The sequence below is a fragment of the Tripterygium wilfordii genome, chromosome 4, assembly GCF_013401445.1.
Source record: "Tripterygium wilfordii isolate XIE 37 chromosome 4, ASM1340144v1, whole genome shotgun sequence".
NCBI classification, from domain to species: domain Eukaryota; kingdom Viridiplantae; phylum Streptophyta; class Magnoliopsida; order Celastrales; family Celastraceae; genus Tripterygium; species Tripterygium wilfordii.
Window position 1 is genome coordinate 5,994,116 of NC_052235.1, and position 23,470 is coordinate 6,017,585.

Consider the following 23,470-nt stretch of genomic DNA (forward strand, 5'->3'; position numbering starts at 1 on the left):
TATTATACATCTCACGAGTACAATGTGAATGGTAGTAAAACGTGGTACTTGTGGGGCTTTTTTGACATTATTACTTGGATTTAGTAATTTTGTAAATGACTTGCTTTAACCTAATTAGCCAAAAATTAATTAGAACCCCATTTCTCAAAATTGACTTGTTAGATATTTTGACATTAATAATTAGTCTTTCTTTCTTTCGAGATGACCAAGAACGATATTATACAAATTTGTTTATTGAATATCCGATATGAAACATAAACTCAAGCATCCGTACCTAACAATAAGATAAGTTGACCAAAACCCAATATGTAATCACAAGAGTACTGCTCCTCGTGTGAATCAAACCAGGACATTAATAATAAGTCATTTTCTACCATATAAAACAGATTTCAGAGGCAAGTTCTATGGAGAAGAAATCAAGACTAAATTAATAGAGCCATAATATTCAAATGGACTTCCAAATTTTTCTTCTACACTTCTTTTTGTTTTGTGTGATTCTAACAATTAAATTCTTGAGAGTAACGAACACTATTAAGGCTAAATAAATAATTAATTAAATAATAATGCTCAATTTAAAGGAAAAAGAGAGAGAGAAAAAGATCTAAAAGTTTGTGTTCCACTGTCTTGATGAGTCAGGTTGTGCTGGTTCTGGACAAGAGACCAATTTTTATACAAAATCAAGATTGAATTAACACCAAAACAAATTACAAGTGTATGTCCTAAACAACAAAAAAGGGATTCTAAGACACTGTTGTTTGAAGCAGCAAGCAGAAACTAATGAGAGTCAAAAAGGCAATATTATCATGAGAAACAAACAACATATGTAGGACTAGTAATCAGGAATCGAAGCGAAGCGATATCCTTTGGCTCCTCTCCATGAATAGTATGCTATCCGAGTCTCGTAAAACCCTGCAGACACAAGAACAGATCAATAAACTCGTAGATTTTTCGGAATAAATGGGTAAAACACAATGCTACGTCGTTATTATATGCAGAACAAGGATCCCATGTAAGCATAGATTTAGTGTTCTTTATGCGAAAGATGAAATTATGTAAGAATAACGTGTTCTGATGAAGATCAACAGCTGTTTTGAAACTGTACCAGAGAGCTGTAAATAGCATTAGTGAACAGAAATTAACGCCTAAGTTAAGGTCAAAAGGACACAAGGCTCCTGCAGTGTTAGGGAAGGATAAATTATGTGAAGCCTTGCCCAATTGCCCACCAGATTATGGACCTTACGGAAACCTTAAGCCTAACCACCAGATTGCTTAAGGATTCCCAATTTCCCATTGTGCTGTAGTTACAGCTTTTGCCGGTATCAATATATGCAGCAATTTTGTTCCTGAGGCACTTCTAACCCAACAGAGATCAGTAATGCCACGAGTCAGGTCCAACAGATCTTTTGTTCAAAGACAATGCAGTAGTATACGATTAACTGTTTCCTCTTCCTTTTCACAAAGAGTGCCGCTATTTGGCATCACAATGCCTCTTCTTCAAAGAACTGAGACTCTTCTCCCAAACGGCTTCCTAAGCAAAAACTACCAATTTTGTAAGTATTTTAGGCTTCCAGATTGATGTCCAAGAAGACTCTATAGTCTATTCCCTTCTCTCTCTCTTCTTGTACTCGAGGATATTACAAATTTACAACAATCTTTTACTTTATAAACTCCATCCTTGCGACCTTACATCAGAGGATCATCCAATTCAACATTTGGGAGGTGCTTGTTAAGTATGGTTTGCAATTCAACATTTGGGAGGTGCTTGTTAAGTATGGTTTGCATCACGTAATTTAAATCTCATCAGTGCTGTGCGTTCTCTCAAAAGTTTTTAATACCTTAAAGGAAATTCTTGGGCGAATTCCTCAACGCCATGCAGCACTCCTTCAAAACCTTAAACCAACTTTCTTGAACCAGAACTGAAGTTTACCTCTAATTCTTCTACTTTCAATTACTATTATCTTGATAATATTCCTGTCCGAAAAACCTTCCCTGCCTATTCTTTTCCATTTAATCAACAAAATGTTGACATTACCAAAATTGACAAAAGCATGTCTCCAGCAAAAGATATCTTCTCAACTTTCAAAACCTATGATTCTGATTAATGAATGAATCAGCAAAATCCCCCAAAACAAATCAGAAATTCAAGAAACAAATGAATACAACAATATCTTCTCATGGTCTAAAGAGGGCGCATATGCCACATAGAGAATTGCTTTGGCAGGTTTATTTTCACAAACAGCAGGTAGACATAATTAAGAGAAAGGTGAGCTTATGTTATACCTGGAAGGAATGCAAGAAATCCAAGGGCCAAAAGACCATAAGCCTGGGACGTTTCTCCTCCCATGTGTCCAGTGAAGATGAAGGCGGCCAGAAAGAGAAGCATTGATCCTAGGGCAAGCAGAAAGAACGCGAGGGCAATGGATTTCCAAGGGATTTTATCATGGGCTCTGGGCGAGTAGTCGAACCGAGGGTCAAATGCTTTCCCACGATTATCATCATCATCAATAGCAAGAGGGCTATAACGAACCTGCCGCTTGGTTGCCATATATCCAAGTTATCCCCTCAGGATTTGTACAAAACCGGGAAACAACCTTTACGCCGAAAGTACACTGGCAACCACCATGACATAAAATACAAACTCAGAGCTAAATCAAACAAAAACCCATGAACTAAAACAACAAGAAACGTTCGGAATAGCTACAATAAATTTGAGAGAAATGAGATGAATACAGATCAAGTAATTGAGTGCCAGAAACAAATATATCAAATGCACAAAAGTCACTTGCCCTTTCAAAAAAATGAAAATTTCATAGATTTTCATGGCAATGCTAATGCTATTACGGTATTACGGACAGCAAGACCTATCATATCTATACATGAATCTAAAGCAACTTACTTGTACTACTTTCTTCTCTCAATTTGTTGATTATTACATTTTCAAGTGAAAGATTCAATCTTTTGAGGTGAATTCAGGATTGAGCTAACAAATTCTCGCAGAATAAAATTCATTTGAATTGACAATTAGAACAGGCTCGACAAGCAACCAATTACCGCAACCCCACACCCAGAAACGCATTCAAACCCATCAAGAACCAGTCACCACCCACCCCAAAAAATCCCAAATCTCTAACAGACACCAACGCTACAAACATCAAGCCGAGAAAATACCTGGGCGAAAACGAAAAGTGGAGAGCAATCGCACCGCAGAGACCCGATGAAAGCACTAATACAGAGAAAAGATCGAATGAGAGAGAAGGAATTTTGGTGGAAAGAATCTCCGATTGTTGATTATGTATGGTTAAGCAAGACAACATCGTTGGACCAAGCTCAGTCGCGGCGTGCTTCTTTGACTATGGAATAGTCAAAAAAGGCTCTAATATCTGGACCGTTTATTATGCATGGATCAGTTTTCCACAAGGCCCAAGCCATTGGTTGGGCCAACTTATCAATCACATTATCAGAAGGGAGCCGATATTTGCACAAAGATTTTGACTCAAGACACACATTTTTAAAAAAAAATTTAAATTTGTTAAATTATTCTTATATGAAATTACTTTAAAACACCTTCAATTTTTACACCCATACTTTTTTCTATATCATTCTCAACTTATTTTGTAATAATAATTAATTGACCTGTATGAGTGTTTGTTTTTTTTTTTTAATAGAAGTGGGAATAAATCTAAAAAAAATAAATTAATTAAAGTATTAAACCCAAGTGAAGGCCCATGGCTATGTCCGTCAGAAAGAAACATTTGGGCCAGCAAACCCGCATAGAAATTCTCTGCCCCAAACTCAAAAAGTCAAAAGATCAAATGGGAAATACAGCTCCAGAACCAGAAGAGAGTCAAGGGACTCCATTTCCAGTCCGTACTCATGCCAGGAAACTCCAAACTCAGTCCCCTCACGTGATCCAAGAAACTGAATTCCGACGCCAAAGCCTCCAAGGTTAGATCTTCTTTTGTTTCGGTGTTCTTCCCCTTTCACTGAATATGATTCGATCTAGTTTATTAAATTCGAATTTATTGGTGTTTTGTGTATCTTTTGAGTCGGTTAACACAGTTATGCCTGAATAGCGTGAGCTGGAAGGAGGAATCGAATTATTTTATAATGTAGGCAGCTGCAGTAGTTGCTCATTGGATCGTGATTTACAAGTTTTAAGATGCGATGGATTTGAATGAATTACATGTCTGGCTTGAAATTTTGCTTTACTTTTTTGAATCAGGAAATGTAAAATTGGAGTTTGGTGGTATTATTTTGTCAGAATTCGGTGGTTTAAAGTGTTGACTGCTTAATTATCAGTCGACTGGGTTAGTGTATTAAACTATTCATTCTTTGAACTCATGAAGGCTTTAGAATCAACTGTGCGGTATCATCTCTGCGGATCCTTTTGCGACTTTGCCTATCTATATCATATTGCAGCAGCCATGCCTCTTTCACTGTATGCTAAAATATTCTCTTGTTTCATCACAAGTCATCTTCACCATTCAAAGTAGAGGAACCCATGAATGCAAATACAAAGACCAGCCATCTTGTAACACACTGCATCACAGGGTTCCACATACAGCTTAAAACAAAATGCATATGACAAACCAGTTTTCAGTGGGGCCATCTGAAACTGCACCAATGATTAGTGTGTCATATCTATCATCAGTTTATCAAACTTGCAAATGTGTTAAATGTAATGATTGATTCTGCATGACATTGTTTGTGAAGACAACAAGCCCTAATGTGGCATATGTTCGATCCACCTTGAACTCAGTTTTGTGGTCTTAAATTGTGGAAACAATTTTTTTTGCACAATGTAGGTGTAAAAGCTGTGTACATTTTTCCTAACTCATGATGGCAAAAGTCTTGTGCGCAGGGTTATTCTTTTTTCATGGAATTGTTTGCTTTGTGATAATACGAGTCCATATATTAATAATTTTTCTTATGTCATCTGTTATCGGTATTTTAATATATATCATGAATTTATTTTATATTGAGAAGTATCAGCTGCTGCTAATTGCAGCAAATGATATGATTTGACCAGGTACTAGAGACTAGCTTGTTTCATCGAGGCTTCATGGTCCAGCTATAATCTACAATAAATTGGGGTGGACATGGGGCACTTAAATCCACAAGGAACCAATGCATTTCCTGAAGACCTCATGGACAGTCACGTTAGGTTTTCGCAAGGTGCTTTAGCATGTATGATTAATTCTGAAATTGGTGCAGTTTTGGCCGTGATGCGGAGAAATGTCAGATGGGGTGTTCACTATGTGTCTGATGATGATCAGTTAGAGCACTCTCTCGTCCATTCCTTGAAAGAATTACGGAAACAAATTTTCTCATGGCATAGTCAGTGGCATAATATAAACCCTGCTCTTTACCTCCAACCGTTTTTAGATGTCATTCAGTCTGATGAAACTGGTGCACCAATCACGGGTGTTGCTTTGTCATCCATTTACAAAATATTAACGCTCGACATACTTGATTTTAATACTGTGAATGTGGGAGAGGTTATGTATCTGATAGTTGATGCTGTTACTAGCTGTCGGTTTGAGGTAACTGATCCAGGCTCTGAAGAAGTGGTGTTGATGAAGATACTCCAGGTTCTTCTAGCCTGCATGAAAAGCAAGGCATCAGTTAAGTTGAGCAATCAACATGTATGCAATATAATAAACACATGCTTTCGTGTGGTTCATCAAGCCAGCTCCAAAGGCGAGTTGTTGCAGCGGATAGCACGACACACAATGCATGAATTGGTTAGATGTATTTTCTCTCACCTACCTGATGTCAGCAGCGAGGGACTGGCTAATGGAAGCAGCTCATATTGTTGTGAAGAGGTAGTTTATTTTTTTGAAAGTTATGTCTTTACTAGTATAATTTCTCGAACTGTCATCATCAGCTGTATCATCATCAAAGCCTTGATCACAAACAGCGTTAAGGTTGGCATTTTTTCAAACCATAGATTATATTTGTTCTGGAAAATATCACCTACCTTATGAAATAGAGATAGGAAATAAACATGTGGAAAGGATTGGGTGCCAAGCCCAAGTTTGTGAATTGTATGTGACAATAGTTTCATCAATGTTGACGCGTGTGTGAGAGAGAGAATGCAAGCAGTATATCAAAAGGTATCCAGAAGGCTACTGAGACAAATGGTAGTCTGTCAAGGCGAGTTAGTTTTTTTGGGTCCGCAGTTGAGAGATTTTTAAGCGAATTTTTACTATCATTTGGTGATGGGTGGTCTATGAGTTAGCCTATGATAAATGTTGCCTACTCGGACCAACAGATTTGTTTATTTATATATTCTTTTTGGTCACATGAGGTTTTCATTCCTTTTCAGGTGGATCCACCCAACAATGATAGCACTGGTGTAGGTAAACAACTGGAAAATGGCAATGTCAATGTTAAATACGATAGTCAACAATCCAGAGAAAATGATTCAGGAACTTTAGTAGATATGCTATCAAGTGAGAAAGATGACGCATATAAGATTGAGACTGCTAATGGGTTTCAGGCTGATCAGAATGATGAAAAACTTATGGCGGAGCCCTTTGGGGTGCCATGCATGGTGGAAATATTGCATTTTCTTTGTTCTCTGCTTAATGTTGTTGAGCATATTGATATTGGTTCTAAATCAAATCCTATAGCATATGATGAAGATGTTCCACTGTTTGCATTGGGCTTGATTAATGCGGCTATTGAACTGGGTGGTCCTTCATTTAATAGACATCCTAAGTTATTGTCCTTAATTCAAGATCAATTATTTCGTCATCTAATGAAGTTTGGTATGTCAATGAGCCCATTAATTCTTTCGATGGTATGTAGCACCGTTCTCAATCTATATCAGCATTTGCGCACTGAGCTCAAGGTACAGCTTGAAGCTTTCATTTCATATGTGCTTTTGAGGATCGCAGAAAGCAAGCATGGATCTTTCTACCAGAGGCAGGAGGTTGCTATGGAGGCATTGGTTGACCTCTGCAGGCAGAAGACTTTCATATCTGAGATGTTTGCGAATTTTGATTGTGACATAGCTGGATGTAATGTTTTTGAGGACCTTGCTAGCCTGTTATCGAAAAATGCTTTTCCGGTGAATGAACCTCTTTCTGCTATGCATATTCTTGCTTTGGATGGTCTCATAGCCATTATTAAGGGTATTGCAGAAAGGATAGGCCAAGAATCACCCCCCACAGAAAAGCCTTCAACTAACAATGAGGAATATAAGGCATTCTGGACAATGACATGTGAGAACTATCATGACCCTTATACATGGGTTCCATTTGTTCGCAAGATGAAGTACACGAAAAGAAGACTAGCAGTTGGAGCTGATCACTTTAACCGGGATCCAAAGAAAGGTCTAGAATTTCTCCAAGGAATTAATCTGTTACCTGACAAACTTGATCCTTATAGTGTGGCATCTGTCTTCAGATATACAGCTGGTTTAGATAAGAACCTCATCGGAGATTTTCTGGGAAATCATGATGACTTTTGCGTCAAGGTGCTTCATGAATTTGCTTGCACTTTTGATTTCCACGGGATGAGTTTAGACACAGCATTGCGACTTTTTGTGGGAACTTTCAGATTGCCAGGTGAATCCCAGAAGATACAGAGGGTACTTGAAGCATTTGCTGAAAGATATTATGAACAATCCCCCCATATATTGAGTAACAAAGATGCTGCTCTCTTGTTGTCTTATTCACTTATACTGCTGAACACAGATCAACATAATGTACAGGTCAAGAAAAAGATGACTGAAGAAGACTTTATTCGCAACAATCGGCGCATTAACGGAGGAAATGATCTTCCTCGAGAGTACCTTTCAGAGCTTTACCAGTCAATTTGTGAGAATGAAATTCAAATGATCCCAGAGCAAGGTACTGGTTTTCCAGCAATGACACCAAGCCGTTGGATTAATGTGATGCATAAATCCCAAAATACCACTCCTTACATAGTCTCGGATTTTATAGCTCTCCTTGACTATGACATGTTTGCTATCTTGTCCGGTCCTACGATAGCTGCTATGTCCGTGGTTTTTGATCAAGCAGAGCATGAAGATGTTTTACAAACATGTACTGATGGATTTTTGGCCATTGCCAAAATTTCTGCTCACTATCGTTCTGGTGATGTGTTGGATGATCTGGTCGTGTCTCTTTGTAAGTTCACAAATTTCTTGACCCCATTATCTGTTGATGATGCAATTCTTGCATTTGGGGATGATACTAAAGCCAGAAAGGCAACCAGCACGGTTTTCACCATAGCAAACAGGTATGGTGATTATATTCGATCTGGCTGGAAAAACATATTGGATTGTGTCATAAGCTTTCACAAGCTTGGCCTTTTACAAGCTCACCTCACCACTACTAGTGATGCAACTGATGATGTGGAGCCATCTGCTGAACTGGAGCGTGCAAAACTCATAAGTTATTTGAAAAGATCACAAACTTCTTCTGTGGCCACTCCTCGGAAGTCATCTGGTCTGATGGGCAGATTTAGCCAGTTTTTATCTTTTGATACGGAGGAACCACAGTTGCAGCCAACCGAGGAACAGCTAGCTGCTCAGCACTGCACTCGTGAGACTATTCAGAGTTGCCATATTGATAGCATATTCATGGAGAGTAAATTTCTACAGGCAGAGTCTTTATTGCAGCTGGTGAGTGCCCTGATCTTGGCTGCAGGTCGTCTCCGCAAGGGAGTTAGCGCAGTGGAAGATGAAAATACTGCAGTTTTCTGTCTGGAGTTGCTGATTGCTATTGCACTGAATAACCGGGATAGAATTATGCTTATCTGGCCAGGTATTTTTGATCACATATCCAATATTGTTCAGTCAACTGTAATGCCTTGCAACCATGTGGAAAAGGCTGTATTTGGACTCCTCAAAATATGCCAGCGACTACTTCCCTATAAGGAAAACCTGACTGAGGAACTTCTCAAGTCACTCCAACTAATCTTAAAACTCGATGCTCGGGTTGCTGATGCTTATTGCGAACCCATAACACATGAAGTTTTGCGTCTCGTAAGAGCAAATGCAACTCATATCAGATCCCATATGGGTTGGCGCACAATCATATCCCTGCTGTCTATCACAGCTAGACATCCAGAAGCATCTGAAGTGGGGTTTGAGGCTCTCGTATTTATTATGTCAGATGGGGCGCACCTGTTGCCATCTAATTATGTTCTTTGCATCGATGCAGCAAGGCAATTTGCTGAGTCTCGTTTAGGGGAGGTTGATAGATCTGTCATTGCCATTGATATGATGGCAACTTCAATTAATTGTCTTGTACGTTGGTCTTCTGAGACCAGAAATAGCATTGGAGAAGAGGCTGCTATGAAAGTCAGTCAAGATCTTGGGGAAATGTGGCTAAGGCTGGTGCAAGCATTGAGGAAAGTGTGTTTAGACCAGAGAGAGGAGGTGAGGAACCAGGCTATTTTAATGTTACAGAGGTCCTTGGCAGGTGTGGATGGGATTCAACTTCCCGCTGTATTGTGGTCCCAATGTTTTGATACAGTGATCTTCACATTGCTCGATAATTTGTTAGAAATTGCAGAGGCCAACTCCCCAAAAGACTACCGTAAAATGGAGTGCACACTTGTTCTAGCCATGAAACTAATGTCAAAATCGTTCTCACAAGTCCTGCAGGATCTATCAAAGCAACCATCTTTTTGTGAACTATGGCTTGGGGTTCTCAATCACATGGAGAAATTTATGAAAGTGAGGTTCCGAGGCAAGCGGGGTGAGAAGATTCATGAATCAGTCCCCGAGCTTCTCAAAAACACATTGCTGGTTATGAAGACAACCGGAATTCTAACGCCAAGCAATGATATTGGTGTGAATAGTTTTTGGCAATTGACTTGGTTGCATGTTAAGAACATATGCCCATCGATGCAATCAGAAGTATTCCCTGATCATGAATTGGAGCATATGCACATAAAAGCCGAAGGAATTCCTGTGCCTGATGGGAGTATGCTTGTTCCTTCCAGTGAGACGGCAGCCTGAGGATAGTTCACTGACCAGCCTGAGATTCAGGGAAGTTCGTGAATAGCCTTCGCGGAGTCCTTTGGGCTTTGGAGATGTTTTCTAACTTCCATGGTGAGCTTCGTAAGATCAGAATTTAGTTGGAAGTTTTGGGTGGTTCTTATTGAGTGGCAATTCTGGTGTTATGCCCATTGACTGGGTTGGGTCCATAAATTTTGTACTGGCTTGTTAGTCGTTGTATTAATCATGAAAACTGCAAGATTAAAGCATATGTATACATGCCATGGCTGCATATTGTACAAATTTCACAATACCATTTTAGGAGGAGATTATTTTGCACTGCTAGACTAAATAAGGAGAACAAAAAACAAGAAGGCACAGACCAAAATGCATGGATGGGGATTAGTTGCCCTCTCGAGTTAACTAAGTATACCTTAAAATTTTTTAAAAACCTCAATCTAATAACACCCCAATTGAGAGATTTATGCATTTGAGTTTATTTAGAATGAGGTATGCTTAAGTAAGAGGTACAAATATTCCTTATAAATGCATGAAAGGCCCAACTAGAAAGGCCCAGTTGATGGTCTATTTTTAGTATTTTATAGGTACGAAGGCCCATTGGGTTTGTGTTTGAATTTTCTTTAGTTTCCTCCAACGGTTCAACCTGTTCGGCTGTTCTATCGACTCCTCTCTTATGAAATGTCCCGTCCAACTGGATCTCCTCTCCTTCACCACCCGCCACTTCCGCTCCCTTCTCCGCACTGCCTCTCTCTCTACTGGAAAGAAGCTCCACGCTGTAGTCATTACCTCCGGCGTCGGAAAAGACCCCAACACGTCCCTTCCCAACGCTTTCCTCCACTTCTATGCTTCATGTGGTGCCTCGAGGTCTGCCCACAACTTGTTCGCTCAAATTCCTCAGACAAACAGAGAGGTTGCTGACTATACCGCTCTCATTACCTGCCTTGCACGCGAAGGGAGAACTAAAGATGCAATTTTTTTATTTTTGGAAATGCGGGAGAGGGTAGCGAGAATCGATGAGGTGGCAATTGTTTGTTTCTTGGGAATTTGCTCTAAGTTGAGTGATGTGGTAATGGGGAGACAAGGGCATGGCTGTCTGGTGAAGATGGGGTTCGGTGGTTGTGTTAAGGTTTGTAATGCTGTCATGGATATGTATGGGAAATGTGGGTTAATGGATGAATTGAGAAGGGTCTTTGAGGATATGGAGGAGAAGAGTGTGGTGACATGGACTGTGCTTTTAAATGGTGCAATGAGATGCGAGGGTGTGGAGAGTGGGAGGATAGTGTTTGATGCAATGCCGGAGAAAAATGTAGTTGCCTGGACTATTATCATTGCAGGTTACGTAGGAAATGGCTTTGTTAGAGAGGCTTTTGTGTTCTTATGCGAAATGGTTTTGCAGCAGGGGTTGGGTTTAAATTATGTATCAATTTGTTCCATTTTATCAGCTTGTGCTCAGTCTGGGGATTTTGCAGTGGGTAGGTGGATTCATGTTTATGCTCTGAAGGACGTAGGGAACAAGATGAATGTCATGGTGGGAACAGCCTTAGTGGACATGTATGCAAAGTGTGGGAAAATAAACATGGCACAGAAAGTATTCGACTTCATGCTGCAAAGGAATGTTGTGACATGGAATACTATGCTGAGTGGGTTAGCAATGCACGGACAAGGTAGTCTTGTGCTGGATATGTTCCAGCGGATGATTAAAGAAGTTGAACCTGATGATTTAACATTTACGGCAGTCTTAAGTGCTTGCAGCCATTCAGGTCTAGTAGATCAAGGTTGGCATTATTTTTATAACCTTCAATCTTTGTATCACATTACACCTAAGATTGAACATTATGCTTGTATGGTGGATCTTTTGGGTCGAGCTGATTGTTTGGACGAAGCAAAGGCTTTAATAAAGAGGATGCCAATGCCTCCTAACGAGGTTGTTATTGGTTCCCTGCTAGGTTCATGCAATGTCCATGGAAAGCTAGAGCTGGGAGAATGCATTTTGCAAGAGTTGGTTGAGATAGATCCTTACAATACAGAATATCACATCCTGGTTTCAAACATTTATGCTTTAGCGGGAAAGCAAGATAAGTCAAATGCCCTCAGGCAAGTACTTAAGAATAGGGGAATGAGAAAGATTCCCGGGATAAGTTCAATACATGTTAATGGCCAACTCCATCAGTTCAGTGCAGGCAATAAGTCACATCCACGAACCCAGGAGATTTACCTCTTGTTGGATGACATGATTCGAAGGTTGAGATTGGCTGGCTATGTCCCTAATACTAGCTCCCAAGTAATTTCCCCTTCCGAGTTTTGCCAACAGCCATGATGCATGAGAAATCATATCAGATTGCAGCATCAAAATTGAATTTCATAGTGCCAAGTGTTGGTGGAGACCACTCTTCCCGAATTTGAAGTAGTTTCTGCTTTCTGGACCTGGCAGAGTGGTGTTCATTCATTGATTTCAATGATTTGGTATCGCTCCCGTGGCCCGCACCGAAACAATGCTTTACCCCTAGATGTCTAGTCAACTGCTGCGCCTCAACACATTTCGGGGAGAAGCAGCTAGCTCTTAGTTTGAGTGGCATTTCACCTCTAACGACAACTCATCCTCTAATTCTTCAACATCAGTTGGTTCGGTTCTCCACTGACAGTGGGAAAGAACTCCTGAAGAAGGTGAACGTAGGAGATTCAAACCTAGCTTCTACTCCTCTTTTAGTAGAGCACACGAGAACAAAAAGCGTATGATATTTAAACCACCGGAGTTCAACAACTGGCGATGTAAGTTTGCAAGATAAATATCACCCCCTCATGAAGTATGTGATTACGGGTCATCCAAATCAGGTCAAGACTTGAAACTGGTGACACCCCTCCTCTGGAATATTCATGTGTCTTGCTGGATAGATGATGCTTCTGCCCCAGGTAGAGAAAGCAGAGTTTTCAACACGACCATTATCAATTTGCCAAGGGGGAAGTCTCCAGAGAGATTTTGATATATGGCAGCCTGGATATAGGTGGTTGATGCTTTCAGTGCGGGAGTTACACAAGACACAGGTATAATCTTGTTTTACTAACCTCATTCTTGCACTGATAATTGATATTGTTGGAATGGCCCCGTTGGGAATTTCCCATAGCAGTAATGTTAATCTCCCATGACCCTGAATTTTCCATATATCTTTCCATTCTCTACTTGTGAAAATGCGTCGATTCTGTGGATTAAATTCAATAGTCACGCAATATACTGATTTCACTGAGGAGTCATTGTCTGATTTCTGCCAAATAAGTTTGTCTCCTGATGCCCATTCTCCCAAAGGAATTTTTTTAACAATGTTTTCCACTGTGGTGGTCAAAGAGAGTGGAGTTTAAGGATATTCCATTGCCTGGGGTTTTCACTCATCAAGTCAGCCACCTTCAGATTTAGGGGAAGGGAGATTTGGAATGGGGAAAAAATCTGCCTGACCTGGAATCCATGGATGGTTCCATACCTCAATTAAAGAACCCAAAAATACCTGCCAACATATTCCTTTAGACAAAACCTCTCATATTGATGAGAGTACCAAATAAAATACAAAATGCTTCAAAGTTCATATCCTAACAATGTCAGATTAAAAAGACTTTTCTATACATCAGAGACACTGATCTTTCTCTACCTCTGTCCATATTCTCTGGCTCCAATCTACTAAGCTTGGATTTAATTGACCATCAGTGATCAGATATTGAAATCCACTTGGTAAATCCATGAAGCTCAATCCTGGAGGTTTTTAGGTCTCGTCCTCTTGAACTCACCATAATCCGCAATCAAACTGCCATTAACTTTATTCTTCATGTTCTCCACCATTCTTGTCAACACCTGTTCATAAAATACCCAGTTATTGATCGCTTAGATAGAACATGCATACACATAGTTTTATCACATATACATATGTAGTTAAAAATCCCATACTGCACATGAAGGGGCTTTAGTGGTCTAACCGACTCCGCAACGCTTCTGCAAACATCTTCAGGAATCAAAGCAAGCACAGGAGGAAGAACAAAGCTTATATTTATCTCCATCAGACCTTTAAGCCTGCTTTGTGCTCCCCGTCTATCCGGATACAAGGCTCCTTTTACACCAAGTGTGAAATGAGCCGGCTCAAGAACCTCGTCCGGTCCACGGAGCTCCCACCTGGTCTGCCAAATAAATGCTTTGTCATAGATTAAGATTACTACCCCCAGACAAATGAATTAAGATATAATCTGTTGATTTGCATTGAGTTTCATTAAGTCACTTACAATGTCCAGCTCGAGAACTTTTGTGATATCAGCAGGTACTTCTGGTGGATAGTCTCTCCCTCCCGATTTGAATCTCAGTCTCATGTCTACTGTTGGCCAGACAGTTCGGAACAAAAAGTTTATAGGCAGCATCTGAATTCTCCACTCTTCCTGCAAAATGTTAGTGCCCAAATATGAGAGAGGGAGCAAGCAAGAGGATTTGCAAGATGTTAGCACCCACACCAAACTTAAAGGTTTATTCACTGTCTCTCGATACTCTAATCAAGTTCTTGCGGATTCATTATTCTCAATACAAGCCAGCTTTGCAAGTTCTTGGGCAGTAATCAAGCTTTGCAATAGCTTTATTTTACAAATGCCATTAAAGTGCCACGAGAACCAATAAATTGCCTCTCAAGACTACTCTGCCACAAACTTGAAGAGAAGTCTAGCCTCCTCTATCAGACTCTCACTCCAGAAGCACTATAGACATTCTGTACCTGACATTTGAGCATATGTCAAAGTAGCCTGAAAATCCTATATGATGAGAAGACAACTTCCGATCATATTTCGTGTACAAATCTATAACCACAGGCCTGATTGGTAACAATGAGACAAAGGCATAAAGGATGTAATATTAGTGCAATGCTGATGGTAAACAGGTAAAGTAGCAAGGTATCCCATCACAAGAGCAGTCCAAGAATTGCGAAATTTTCATCATCTGAATGCACATTCTGTGTTTCCATGGCATTGAATCATGACACTAACTCAAATGAAATACAGAAGTAGTGAGCAATTACAAGTGTAAAAATCAGAAACCTCATTCAGTTGGTGGCTCCCCCTTTTGTCAGGGAAAATCGCTGTGAAGACCCTGGGCTTATCCTCCAAATATTGATCAAATGAAGCCTGCAACAAAGCAGCATCACTCACCGATAGAGCTGTGATTTATTCGGTTTCTATCACTCACTAACCACTAATTAAACATAAACCCAAAAGAAACGGGGGGAAAGGGGCATTGGGTACCCCTGGAGACTCAATGAGAGGGATGTCAGTGGAAATCCTTGAAGAGTATCTGGCAGGTTTCGCTGTCATCTGGTTCTTGACAACTCCATGGCATCTCCACTCTGTCTTCTTTAGCTTCCCCTTCCATTTTTCTCTTGTAAAGTGCCCAGCTTTCAACCCACTATAGTACAGACTAAACGAACCTGCTGTAACTTTACTCATACCCAAAGGTTTTCCACTTTTAATAATGTTCAATCAATCCTCGCTGCAACTAAGAAGAGTAGAAAACAGGGCACTATCATCATACAGAGATCTCATTTGGATCTTTATCCTGTCCAGTTAGCAACTCTACGGATTGGGAGGTGAGCACCACAACTTTTCTAGTTTCTTTTGTTTTTTCTCAACTTTCTGGTGGTTCACATTGATTGGAGGATTCCCACCACTACATTCACAGTAACATCTTTTCCGTAGTAAATTTTTCTTTTACTGTTCTTTACAAATCATAAATATAGTTGTGATCACATTGTTCTTGAGGCTGAAGAGGGCAAGTAACACATCCAATATCCATCCATAGTCCTGCAGAAAATGAAAATCACAACATTTTTTACGATACCTGCGTAACATATCTAGTTTTAGTATGGTAAGTCTGACCCTCGTTAGCATCAAAATGCTCTTGCAGTCACAGAGACAACTCTAGCTGGACCATTAATTCTGCTACCAAGCACATACAGAAAAAGAGGGTTCATGGTAATTTTAAGCAGAATACGGGATCCTCAACGCCATTATCTGTGCCAACCAAGGCCTTTCTGGGTTTGGATCAATAAAAGAATGCATGAGAAACTGTTGAGCTTCTTCATCTACTAATTCTCTAGCCCATGTTACTCTTTTCGATGAGCAACTACCTGGCCCAAAACACCTGCAGTTTTTGATTTGAAGAAGTCAAGCTCATCGCATAATTGTGCCCAAACTTAGGATAGTGGAGACCAGTTATGAGAATTTAGAACATCTCAAACAAGACAAATCACGTCTGAAAAACAGGCAGCTAAAGGAAGAGTAAAGATATCATCTAAACAATGCTGCAGCCAACTCAATGTATTTCAAGGAAAGTAATAGGCATAAAAATTTGATCAACCTATGTGAAAGCCATATTTTAAAGGCATTTTCAATTTATATTCTCTATGTGTAAATGAAGGATCAAGGATGAGATACCTATACTCGTAAAAACAAGCAGTTCTCTCGTTTTCAGTTTTGCCCCAATTATTCCAGCCTAATTGTTTGATACGGGCGCCCAAGATATGTATATTGTGTCCCTCCATTGCCAGTAATCGCACATCTGCATCAAGTTTAAAATTCGTTACAGGAGATACACAAAAAAGCAATGAATGAATTAAATGGAAGGAGAAGTTGAAAACCCAAGAGATTTCTTTGATTGTAACTTGTAACTGATTCCTTTTGTAGGAACCTCAAATAAAAAATCGAGAAAGAAGCTGATACTACAAAACAAATACTTGCCCCACATAATTTTTAAGTCACTAGTTACTGGTAAAGGCAGAAAAGGTCTACGTTTAAAACATGGAATCTTGAACAATACTGCACAAGTACAATTTTGGACTTCAAAGACCATGCTCGCTACTATGATGTGCAGAGATGTCGCTGAAGGAACTATTGAGTGAAATGGGTCTATTTCAGAAAACAATACATCACAAGAAGATTTTTCATATTTCAACTGTAATATGCAGTTGAAATATGAAAGGGAAAAAAAAAAAAAAACTGTAATGTGTCCACAATCAACTTTCTATAGCTACTGGAATCTCGATGATCAAGTGATAACATTTCGTTCAGGATATAACCAACAGTGAAATCAAATATCCATTAGGTGTAACGACAAAATTCTGACTGGTGCTCAAGCCTGTGAACATGAGCAAGATGATGTATTGAAACACGGAAAACCCCCTTTTGAGCACGTCATTGCTTTCCCACCAAGCATAAGCTCAATTTTAAATTTTCTTCTCCTTTCTAACAATGAATATCAGAAAGGAAATACAAAATCCACCATTGGGTGCTTGTAGACACGCGGTGACACGCGAATCACTGTTCGACAAGTGTTACTTAGCGGGACCGTGTCAATCGCCTCCTGCACCGTCCGGTAGTCCCCGCTCCCGTCTTGTGCCACCGTCATCACTCGTGCTGCCATTTCTCAAAATTCCACCACTTCTCTCGCTCCCGAGCTATATTTGTATATGTTGTGCGTGTAGATTCAAGGATGCGATGGTATTATTGCGTTTTCACAGCTTGGAGTGTATATATGTAACGACCATGGGATCGATAACGGAGACAGAACGCAAAGAGATTCGAAATTTCTTTTCTTTCGTCTCTTCACTCCCGGTAGTCGAAATGGAAGAGAAGATGATTGGACCGGGTACTCTGCAATTCGGACTTGTAGACTCGGCAGCAGTTGAGCGGATCACGATCCTTGTAATACGCGATTCCAAGTATTGAAAAACGACACCGTGTTGCCTGGTTAAGGGGTTTTTTTTGGGTTATAAAGCCATTATCGTCTCCATTATTCCATTCTTATTCGTTTAGCTTCCAAACCAGAGAAAAAAGAGAGCTTTTTCAACAGGGAAACGATGCCGTACTACTCAAGAAGCGAGGACGACGTCAACGAGTTCGACGATTACGATCCCACCCCCTATGGTGGCGGTTACGACATTGTTCTCACCTATGGTCGCCCGATTCGGCCAACTGAGGACACCTGTTACCCCAATTCCTCTTCTGATGACTTTGATTACAATCGTCCCCAGTACTCGTCCTCTGCCGAACCCTCTGCCTATGCTGATGAGGCTCTCCAGACTGAGTACAGCAGCTATGCTCGCCCTAAACCCCGACCTGCTCCCGGTTTTGTTCCAGGTGGGGGAGGAGGATATGGAGGGTCTAGGCCAGAGCCTGCTTATGGGTTTGAACCTGGTATGAATAGGCCTGGATATGGATCTGGGTCAGCTGGCGGGACTGGATATGGCCGGAGGCCTGAGTCTGAGGAGCCCGGATCAGAGTATGGATCTGGGTATGGTCGTAAGGCCGAGTTTGGGGCCCCTGAATCAGAATATGAATCCGGTTATGGCCGGAAACCTGAGCAAGATTACGGATCTGGTTATGGCGGGAGGACTGAATCCGAGTACGGATCAGGCTATGGGGGGAGGAAGGAACCCGAGTACGGATCAGGTTATGGCGGGAGGAAGGAACCCGAGTACGGTTCAGGTTACGGAGGAAGGACTGAGCCCGAATATGGAAGTGGCTATGGCGGAAGGACTGAATCCCAGTATGGCTCGGGATATGGCGGGAAAACCGAGTCCGGATATGGAGAAAGTACCGAGTATGAGGGTAGGAGGTCAGAGTCTGGGTATGGCCGTAAGCAGGGATATGGGGAGGAGCAGCAAAGTGGGTATGGCTATGGAGGAGAAAGAACTGAGTATGAGAAGCCAAGCCATGGAAGGACTGAATATGAGAGGACTGGCCATGGAGGAGATGAACCCCCAAGAAGGCAGATCCGTGAAAGCGAGGAAGGAGGCTATGGAAGGCGGAGTGATGGAAAATCTGAGGACTACAGGAAACCCTCTTATGGTAGGCGTGATGAAGATGATGATGATAGTCCAAAGTATGGCCGCAAGAAACATGTGAGTACTTCAACTATTTAATCTTTGTCTTTCAAATTAGTGAAGCTTCATTCTAATCTTTATCTTTCAAATTATTGAAGCTTCATTTCTGCTTGTATCCATAGTTTGTGATACCATAATTTGATGTCTTGTTCTATGGTTTATTATGTTGTTTTCGTAACATGAGCTGGTCTTAAATGTACTGCTTAGAACCTGAAGTTCCTGAAGCCTTTGTGATTTATGTAGACTTGTTTGAATGCATTGTTGATGATCATTGCAAATATTGCATAAGAGGCCTTATTGGGATGTTCTATCTGTGGGGTATGAGAACATGATGACACAACTCACAAGTAGTAACCTTTGCTGAGATTTTGAATTTATTTGCTGTGAACAATTGAATCATTAGTAAATTATTTCTGGAGTCCTAAAACCGTGTTTGCTTATGTGGTTTGGTATGAAGTTCAAGGTGATTAGATGATACTTGTCTTCAAATTGCATTCTCTTTCTGGGATTGTTTTCCCTGGTTTCCCCTCTCTTACATGCTTGAATTTCGCGATGAACTTTATATTCTGATTTGTCTGCTCCTTTACATATCAAGCTTGAGATCTTTGTCTTCTTTTTTGGGTTTTCGGAGTTTCCAAACCGGAAGCTGTAAATCTATGTTTATGGCATGGGGATCAAAGGGTGAAAAAAAATGTCAACACTTGGTTAAAGTTTATGGTAATTGACATGATATATTATTGAACCAAGAAATTTTTAGACATCTTACTATCTTAGTCATACATTTATTGTTCTTTCCCTCCAAAAGGTTGTCAAAATTTTTAGATATTTCACATGGATGTGCTAGTAATTCAGTTATTTAGCTTCTGTAATCACAAGGTCTTGGGAGTTGCATGTTCTATGCAGGATTCAAGTGCCCGATGTTATATAAGTGAATTGCATAATGCATGACTGTGCTTGTCTATTTAGCTACTCGTATGTAGAAATATCGATTTTTAAGCCTCGAGCACTCTGCCTATCTTGGATGATGTTAACCTGTTGAATGTGCGTGAAATTGACAGGGGGATGATAGCTCTAATGATGATGAGGATGAGGAGAAAAAGAAACATCGCTATAAACACCACCACCACAAGCACAAGCACCATGATGACGAATGAAAGAAATGCAGCGTATGCGAGTGGAATTCATGCTATATACTAAATAAATGTTTTGATGCATGCATTCCTTTGCTGGTACTGTATTTTGAGTTCTGAACCTTGAAGTCATACATACTTGTTAAGCTAAAGTATGTATTGATCTGTGATCTTGTTCTCCTTAAATAAACTCCCAATGTATTTGGGTTGGTATGTCATATGTTTCTGTGGTATTTTCCTCTTTAATGATATCCCAGTATATTTGGGTTGGTGTTGGTGCGTCTCTATGCCTCTTGCAGCTTGGTATTGGTGATGAGGATGATGCATTGCAATGTGGTCTTTATCATGTTAGTTGGTGCTAGAAATATTTAAGTATGATTCTCTTATTGCATGGAAAGTGGGAGATGATACACTAGTATTGAACAGCAGTACCCACTCTTGTTAGCAGAGAGCCTTCACCAAATACAATATGGGCTTTGGAACATGACTGGTCAAGATCGTTGTGTTCCAAGTACCTTATCCTTCTTCACACATCTTATGAGCCTTGCCATTGCAACATCTACTCTGACCATCAATGGCTTGGGCAGGTAAGCATTCAAAACTCAGTTAAAAGGTCGCTGGAGATTATATTTTTTAACCAAGTAGCATGAAGCGACATGATCCAATGTGAAAATCCAGCAACATCAATCGACCCAGCATTGATTCTGTTACCAATTCATTACTTTAATAGCTCAAGCCTCAAACGTATAGGCATCCCAATCAGGAGAGATTTGGTGTCCCTTAAAAATTCTGCAAAATGATGTGTTAACTCCCCTGTGCTACAATCTATACCAAAACCAGTCTCTTTTACGTCACAAACACAAGGATCGGTTCAGATGAGTATGGAACTCATTTCAGATAGACTGCCAAATACTATCTCTTTCTGAAATCGAGACAATGTGATGCAGCCGTAAACAACGAACAAAATTAAGCCAATGTAAACACTGGAATCACAAGATTTGAGAGAAACTCTAACGTTTTCAATATATTTGTTCAAAATTAAGAGATAATGATCACTAGGAAACATCCCTAAAACAGTAAAAATCTCATTTGAGGTCTTAAATAGTGGAATTTGTCAAAAATAGCGTGGGCCTAGTGGCATAGCACTAGTCTTGTCAACCACGTCGAAACGAGTCTCCCGGTCAAATTTCGCACAATTCTGACGACATGACATTTCAATCCTGCTAGTCGATTTTCTTTATAATTGCTTGCCACTAGTCCTACATCACAATGGAATATGTTCTACCTTAAGATTCTTAGTTATACAAACAGCAGCCTATTAGTAAATTGGATCCGGAACTCTAGCCTCAACAGACAATTGAAGATGGTGTGTGTAAGCAGTTTACTACTAAACAGAGAACTAGATGTGAGAACTTAAATTCTGGAAATTTGTCAAAGGGAAACTAGAGCAGCTTTTTCCTCTCGAAGAACGTCTTCAGATGCCATAATTGCAAACCCGCTACTGACAAACAAACCATGAGCGAAAGGAAACTGAGGCCAGCCATTTTGGTGTTTGTTGATCTATTAAGTTCTTGCATTTCTACCTCCCTGAAACAGCAACAAATAAAAAGAACACGAAACATCATTTTTGGCGAGACAAAGAATCATCATATCTGATACAAGAGGAATGTGCCATAGCATAACATTAACACCAGACATATCGGGGAAAAAACATTAATACCAGAATAGACTAAACCCAGTGACTCCGAGGTCAATGATTCTTAAGCAAATATTTTAGTAGAAAGATGTAAGTAGAGAACTTTCTTAATTTTACTGAACAGAACATGATGCTGGAATATCTACATGATGTTACCAGATTCATACCTCTCGCGGAGATAAAACATCTCATCATGAATGGAAATTACAGTGTCATACAATTTCTTCAACTCAAGTTCCATTACCTAGCACAAAGGATAGAATTATATATCAGTTAAAAGAAGCTGACACCTTTAAAAAATTTCTCAAATTTATAGAAAGAAAATATTATAATTTGAAGATTCTGAAAAAACAAACTACACCCAGACAGTATCACAGCCTTCCCTTTTTTAAGTCAATCTTAAAGCTCAATGTTAGGAACAATACCCTAAAATTTTATACATAAACAATACAGCACTCATATCATAAAATTACCAAAGATGAGCTGAAAAGCATCTCTAACTTATGTGTAGATATCACATGAATTGCTTACTTCAATCTGGCCTTTCCTAGCAACATTAGACCAATCCTTAGCATGTAGACCAGATCTCCACTCAAAATCAATTGTCACTGTTGCTGGAGGCTTATGATCAGGTGCCCAAAAACAAACAGTGTAATCACCAGCCTCTGCAGCTGTGAATGCAAAATTTCCTGTTTCCACATGATTCCCATAGTGATGATTGTTCCCATATGGAGAAGTCACCTACAATAGTTGCCAGCCCACCATCACCATCAACACAAACAACAAAATCCATAAAAATTAGCATACACACCCACTTTTTCTCTGATAAATTACACTAAATTAATCGAAAGCATATCAAGATCTACATAATTAAAGAAGATGAACAGGAGGTAAAGAATCAATGCAATTGCAGAAATAGGGGGTAGTGGCACACCCTGGTAGTGAGTCTGTGGGTCTCCGGCATAGAGTGTCCTTCGCTGGGATTGACGACGCTGTACTTGCCGACGGTCATGGCATTGCTCTTTATGTCCTCCGAAATGCACTTTGTTTGCCCCGATTGCAGATCGAACCGCAGAGATTGTGCCGTTATTGACAGTAACCCTAGAATTATAATCACAACAGTATTCAATCCAAACATTTTTTTGTGCGTCAATTTGAGGATCAAACCAGGTGTGTTTTCCTTCTTCAGGTCTCGATCGTCTCGAATCCGAGATCTATTTCTGTTTCTGTTTCTCGCATGGGCGCATCCAGTAACGTCTTTTTAAATTTTGTTTTTGAAATAAATAGGAATTTATAAGAACTGCAGTTGTTAACTGCGGTTCGATGCAAGCCCGGCCCATGATAAATGTTGGACTTAGAGCCCATAGAATTTTATTGCTACTCTGTTTTTATTTTTATTCACAGTATAACCCCCTATAGTAATACTTTGTATTTACTATTTAGTTATAAGCTTCACTTATTGGACAATGGACTCCCTTTGAGCTTGCCTCTATAGAGGTGTAAGTGGTAGGTTACGGTTTGACATAAAAATAATATATCAATCAATCGGTTATCAGTGGTTATTTCGATAAGTTTTTTATATAATTTTTAAAATAACCGATCAATCAATTAATCGATCAATTTGATGGGTTTGTAGGGCTTTCTTAGCCTCTTGATTTATCTTAGAGAGAAACATTAGAGAGTATTGCAAAATGATGTATTTTTTAAAATGACCATGTACATTAGTTGTCCCTCTTTGTCAGATGTTTACTACTTGGAAATTGTCAATCTT

The 23,470-nt window shown here is 39.9% G+C and overlaps 6 protein-coding genes across 11 annotated transcripts; 3 read left to right on the forward strand and 3 right to left on the reverse strand.

The window, feature by feature from the left end:
* Positions 1 to 596: 596 nt before the first annotated feature.
* LOC119996690 (transmembrane protein 230-like) lies at positions 597 to 3,322 on the reverse strand. The gene is made up of 3 exons (XM_038843414.1): positions 3,169 to 3,322; positions 2,281 to 2,609; positions 597 to 909 (listed from the first exon to the last, which is right to left on the reverse strand). The coding sequence occupies exons 2-3, from the start codon at positions 2,543 to 2,545 to the stop codon at positions 830 to 832; spliced, it is 345 nt and encodes a 114-aa protein (XP_038699342.1). The 5' UTR covers positions 2,546 to 2,609; positions 3,169 to 3,322; the 3' UTR covers positions 597 to 829.
* Positions 3,323 to 3,800: 478 nt separating this feature from the next.
* LOC119996657 (ARF guanine-nucleotide exchange factor GNOM-like) lies at positions 3,801 to 10,297 on the forward strand. 3 transcript variants are annotated; one of them, XM_038843370.1, is made up of 3 exons: positions 3,801 to 3,945; positions 5,030 to 5,825; positions 6,329 to 10,297. In XM_038843370.1, the coding sequence occupies exons 2-3, from the start codon at positions 5,100 to 5,102 to the stop codon at positions 9,977 to 9,979; spliced, it is 4,377 nt and encodes a 1,458-aa protein (XP_038699298.1). In that variant the 5' UTR covers positions 3,801 to 3,945; positions 5,030 to 5,099; the 3' UTR covers positions 9,980 to 10,297. The 3 variants fall into 3 exon arrangements, with proteins under 3 accessions (XP_038699298.1, XP_038699299.1, XP_038699300.1); XM_038843371.1 differs by having other exon boundaries at positions 3,828 to 3,945; positions 5,009 to 5,825; XM_038843372.1 differs by lacking the exon at positions 3,801 to 3,945 and having other exon boundaries at positions 5,008 to 5,825.
* A 320-nt stretch (positions 10,298 to 10,617) lies between these two features.
* On the forward strand, positions 10,618 to 14,107 carry LOC119996664 (pentatricopeptide repeat-containing protein At5g15340, mitochondrial-like). The gene is made up of 2 exons (XM_038843383.1): positions 10,618 to 13,021; positions 13,972 to 14,107. Exon 1 carries the CDS (start codon positions 10,653 to 10,655, stop codon positions 12,294 to 12,296), a length of 1,644 nt encoding a protein of 547 aa, XP_038699311.1. The 5' UTR covers positions 10,618 to 10,652; the 3' UTR covers positions 12,297 to 13,021; positions 13,972 to 14,107.
* LOC119996686 lies at positions 13,426 to 17,116 on the reverse strand. Of its 4 annotated transcripts, none has more exons than XM_038843407.1 (6): positions 16,427 to 17,116; positions 15,239 to 16,133; positions 15,035 to 15,121; positions 14,240 to 14,389; positions 13,940 to 14,137; positions 13,426 to 13,817 (listed from the first exon to the last, which is right to left on the reverse strand). In XM_038843407.1, the coding sequence occupies exons 2-6, from the start codon at positions 15,437 to 15,439 to the stop codon at positions 13,713 to 13,715; spliced, it is 741 nt and encodes a 246-aa protein (XP_038699335.1). In that variant the 5' UTR covers positions 15,440 to 16,133; positions 16,427 to 17,116; the 3' UTR covers positions 13,426 to 13,712. The 4 variants fall into 4 exon arrangements, with proteins under 4 accessions (XP_038699335.1, XP_038699338.1, XP_038699334.1 ...); XM_038843410.1 differs by having other exon boundaries at positions 13,653 to 13,817; positions 14,026 to 14,137; XM_038843406.1 differs by having other exon boundaries at positions 13,653 to 13,817; positions 13,867 to 14,137.
* A 439-nt stretch (positions 17,117 to 17,555) lies between these two features.
* On the forward strand, positions 17,556 to 20,288 carry LOC119996674 (uncharacterized protein At5g39570). The gene is made up of 2 exons (XM_038843394.1): positions 17,556 to 18,891; positions 19,932 to 20,288. Exons 1-2 carry the CDS (start codon positions 17,848 to 17,850, stop codon positions 20,025 to 20,027), a joined length of 1,140 nt encoding a protein of 379 aa, XP_038699322.1. The 5' UTR covers positions 17,556 to 17,847; the 3' UTR covers positions 20,028 to 20,288.
* A 922-nt stretch (positions 20,289 to 21,210) lies between these two features.
* On the reverse strand, positions 21,211 to 22,955 carry LOC119996687 (transmembrane emp24 domain-containing protein p24delta9-like). The gene is made up of 4 exons (XM_038843411.1): positions 22,634 to 22,955; positions 22,231 to 22,440; positions 21,867 to 21,943; positions 21,211 to 21,590 (listed from the first exon to the last, which is right to left on the reverse strand). The coding sequence occupies exons 1-4, from the start codon at positions 22,835 to 22,837 to the stop codon at positions 21,446 to 21,448; spliced, it is 636 nt and encodes a 211-aa protein (XP_038699339.1). The 5' UTR covers positions 22,838 to 22,955; the 3' UTR covers positions 21,211 to 21,445.
* Between the last annotated feature and the right edge of the window lie 515 nt (positions 22,956 to 23,470).

Bases quoted from the DNA above. Each gene is read 5' to 3' on its own strand.
- LOC119996690 (XM_038843414.1), bottom strand. From the start codon at position 2,545: ATGGCAACCAAGCGGCAGGTTCGTTATAGCCCTCTTGCTATTGATGAT. The intron at 910-2,280 runs GTATAACATAAG...TTGTGTCTGCAG, and splicing joins ATTTCTTGCATTCCTTCCAG to GGTTTTACGAGACTCGGATA.
- LOC119996657 (XM_038843370.1), top strand. From the start codon at position 5,100: ATGGGGCACTTAAATCCACAAGGAACCAATGCATTTCCTGAAGACCTC. The intron at 5,826-6,328 runs GTAGTTTATTTT...ATTCCTTTTCAG, and splicing joins GCTCATATTGTTGTGAAGAG to GTGGATCCACCCAACAATGA.
- LOC119996664 (XM_038843383.1), top strand. From the start codon at position 10,653: ATGAAATGTCCCGTCCAACTGGATCTCCTCTCCTTCACCACCCGCCAC.
- LOC119996686 (XM_038843406.1), bottom strand. From the start codon at position 15,439: ATGAGTAAAGTTACAGCAGGTTCGTTTAGTCTGTACTATAGTGGGTTG. The intron at 15,122-15,238 runs GTACCCAATGCC...GCTTTGTTGCAG, and splicing joins CTCTCATTGAGTCTCCAGGG to GCTTCATTTGATCAATATTT. The intron at 13,818-13,866 runs GTATGCATGTTC...TTTTATGAACAG, and splicing joins TATATGTGATAAAACTATGT to GTGTTGACAAGAATGGTGGA.
- LOC119996674 (XM_038843394.1), top strand. From the start codon at position 17,848: ATGCCGTACTACTCAAGAAGCGAGGACGACGTCAACGAGTTCGACGAT. The intron at 18,892-19,931 runs GTGAGTACTTCA...TGAAATTGACAG, and splicing joins AGTATGGCCGCAAGAAACAT to GGGGATGATAGCTCTAATGA.
- LOC119996687 (XM_038843411.1), bottom strand. From the start codon at position 22,837: ATGTTTGGATTGAATACTGTTGTGATTATAATTCTAGGGTTACTGTCA. The intron at 22,441-22,633 runs GTGTGCCACTAC...CAACTATTGTAG, and splicing joins CCCACAGACTCACTACCAGG to GTGACTTCTCCATATGGGAA. The intron at 21,944-22,230 runs GTAAGCAATTCA...CCTTTGTGCTAG, and splicing joins CTAGGAAAGGCCAGATTGAA to GTAATGGAACTTGAGTTGAA.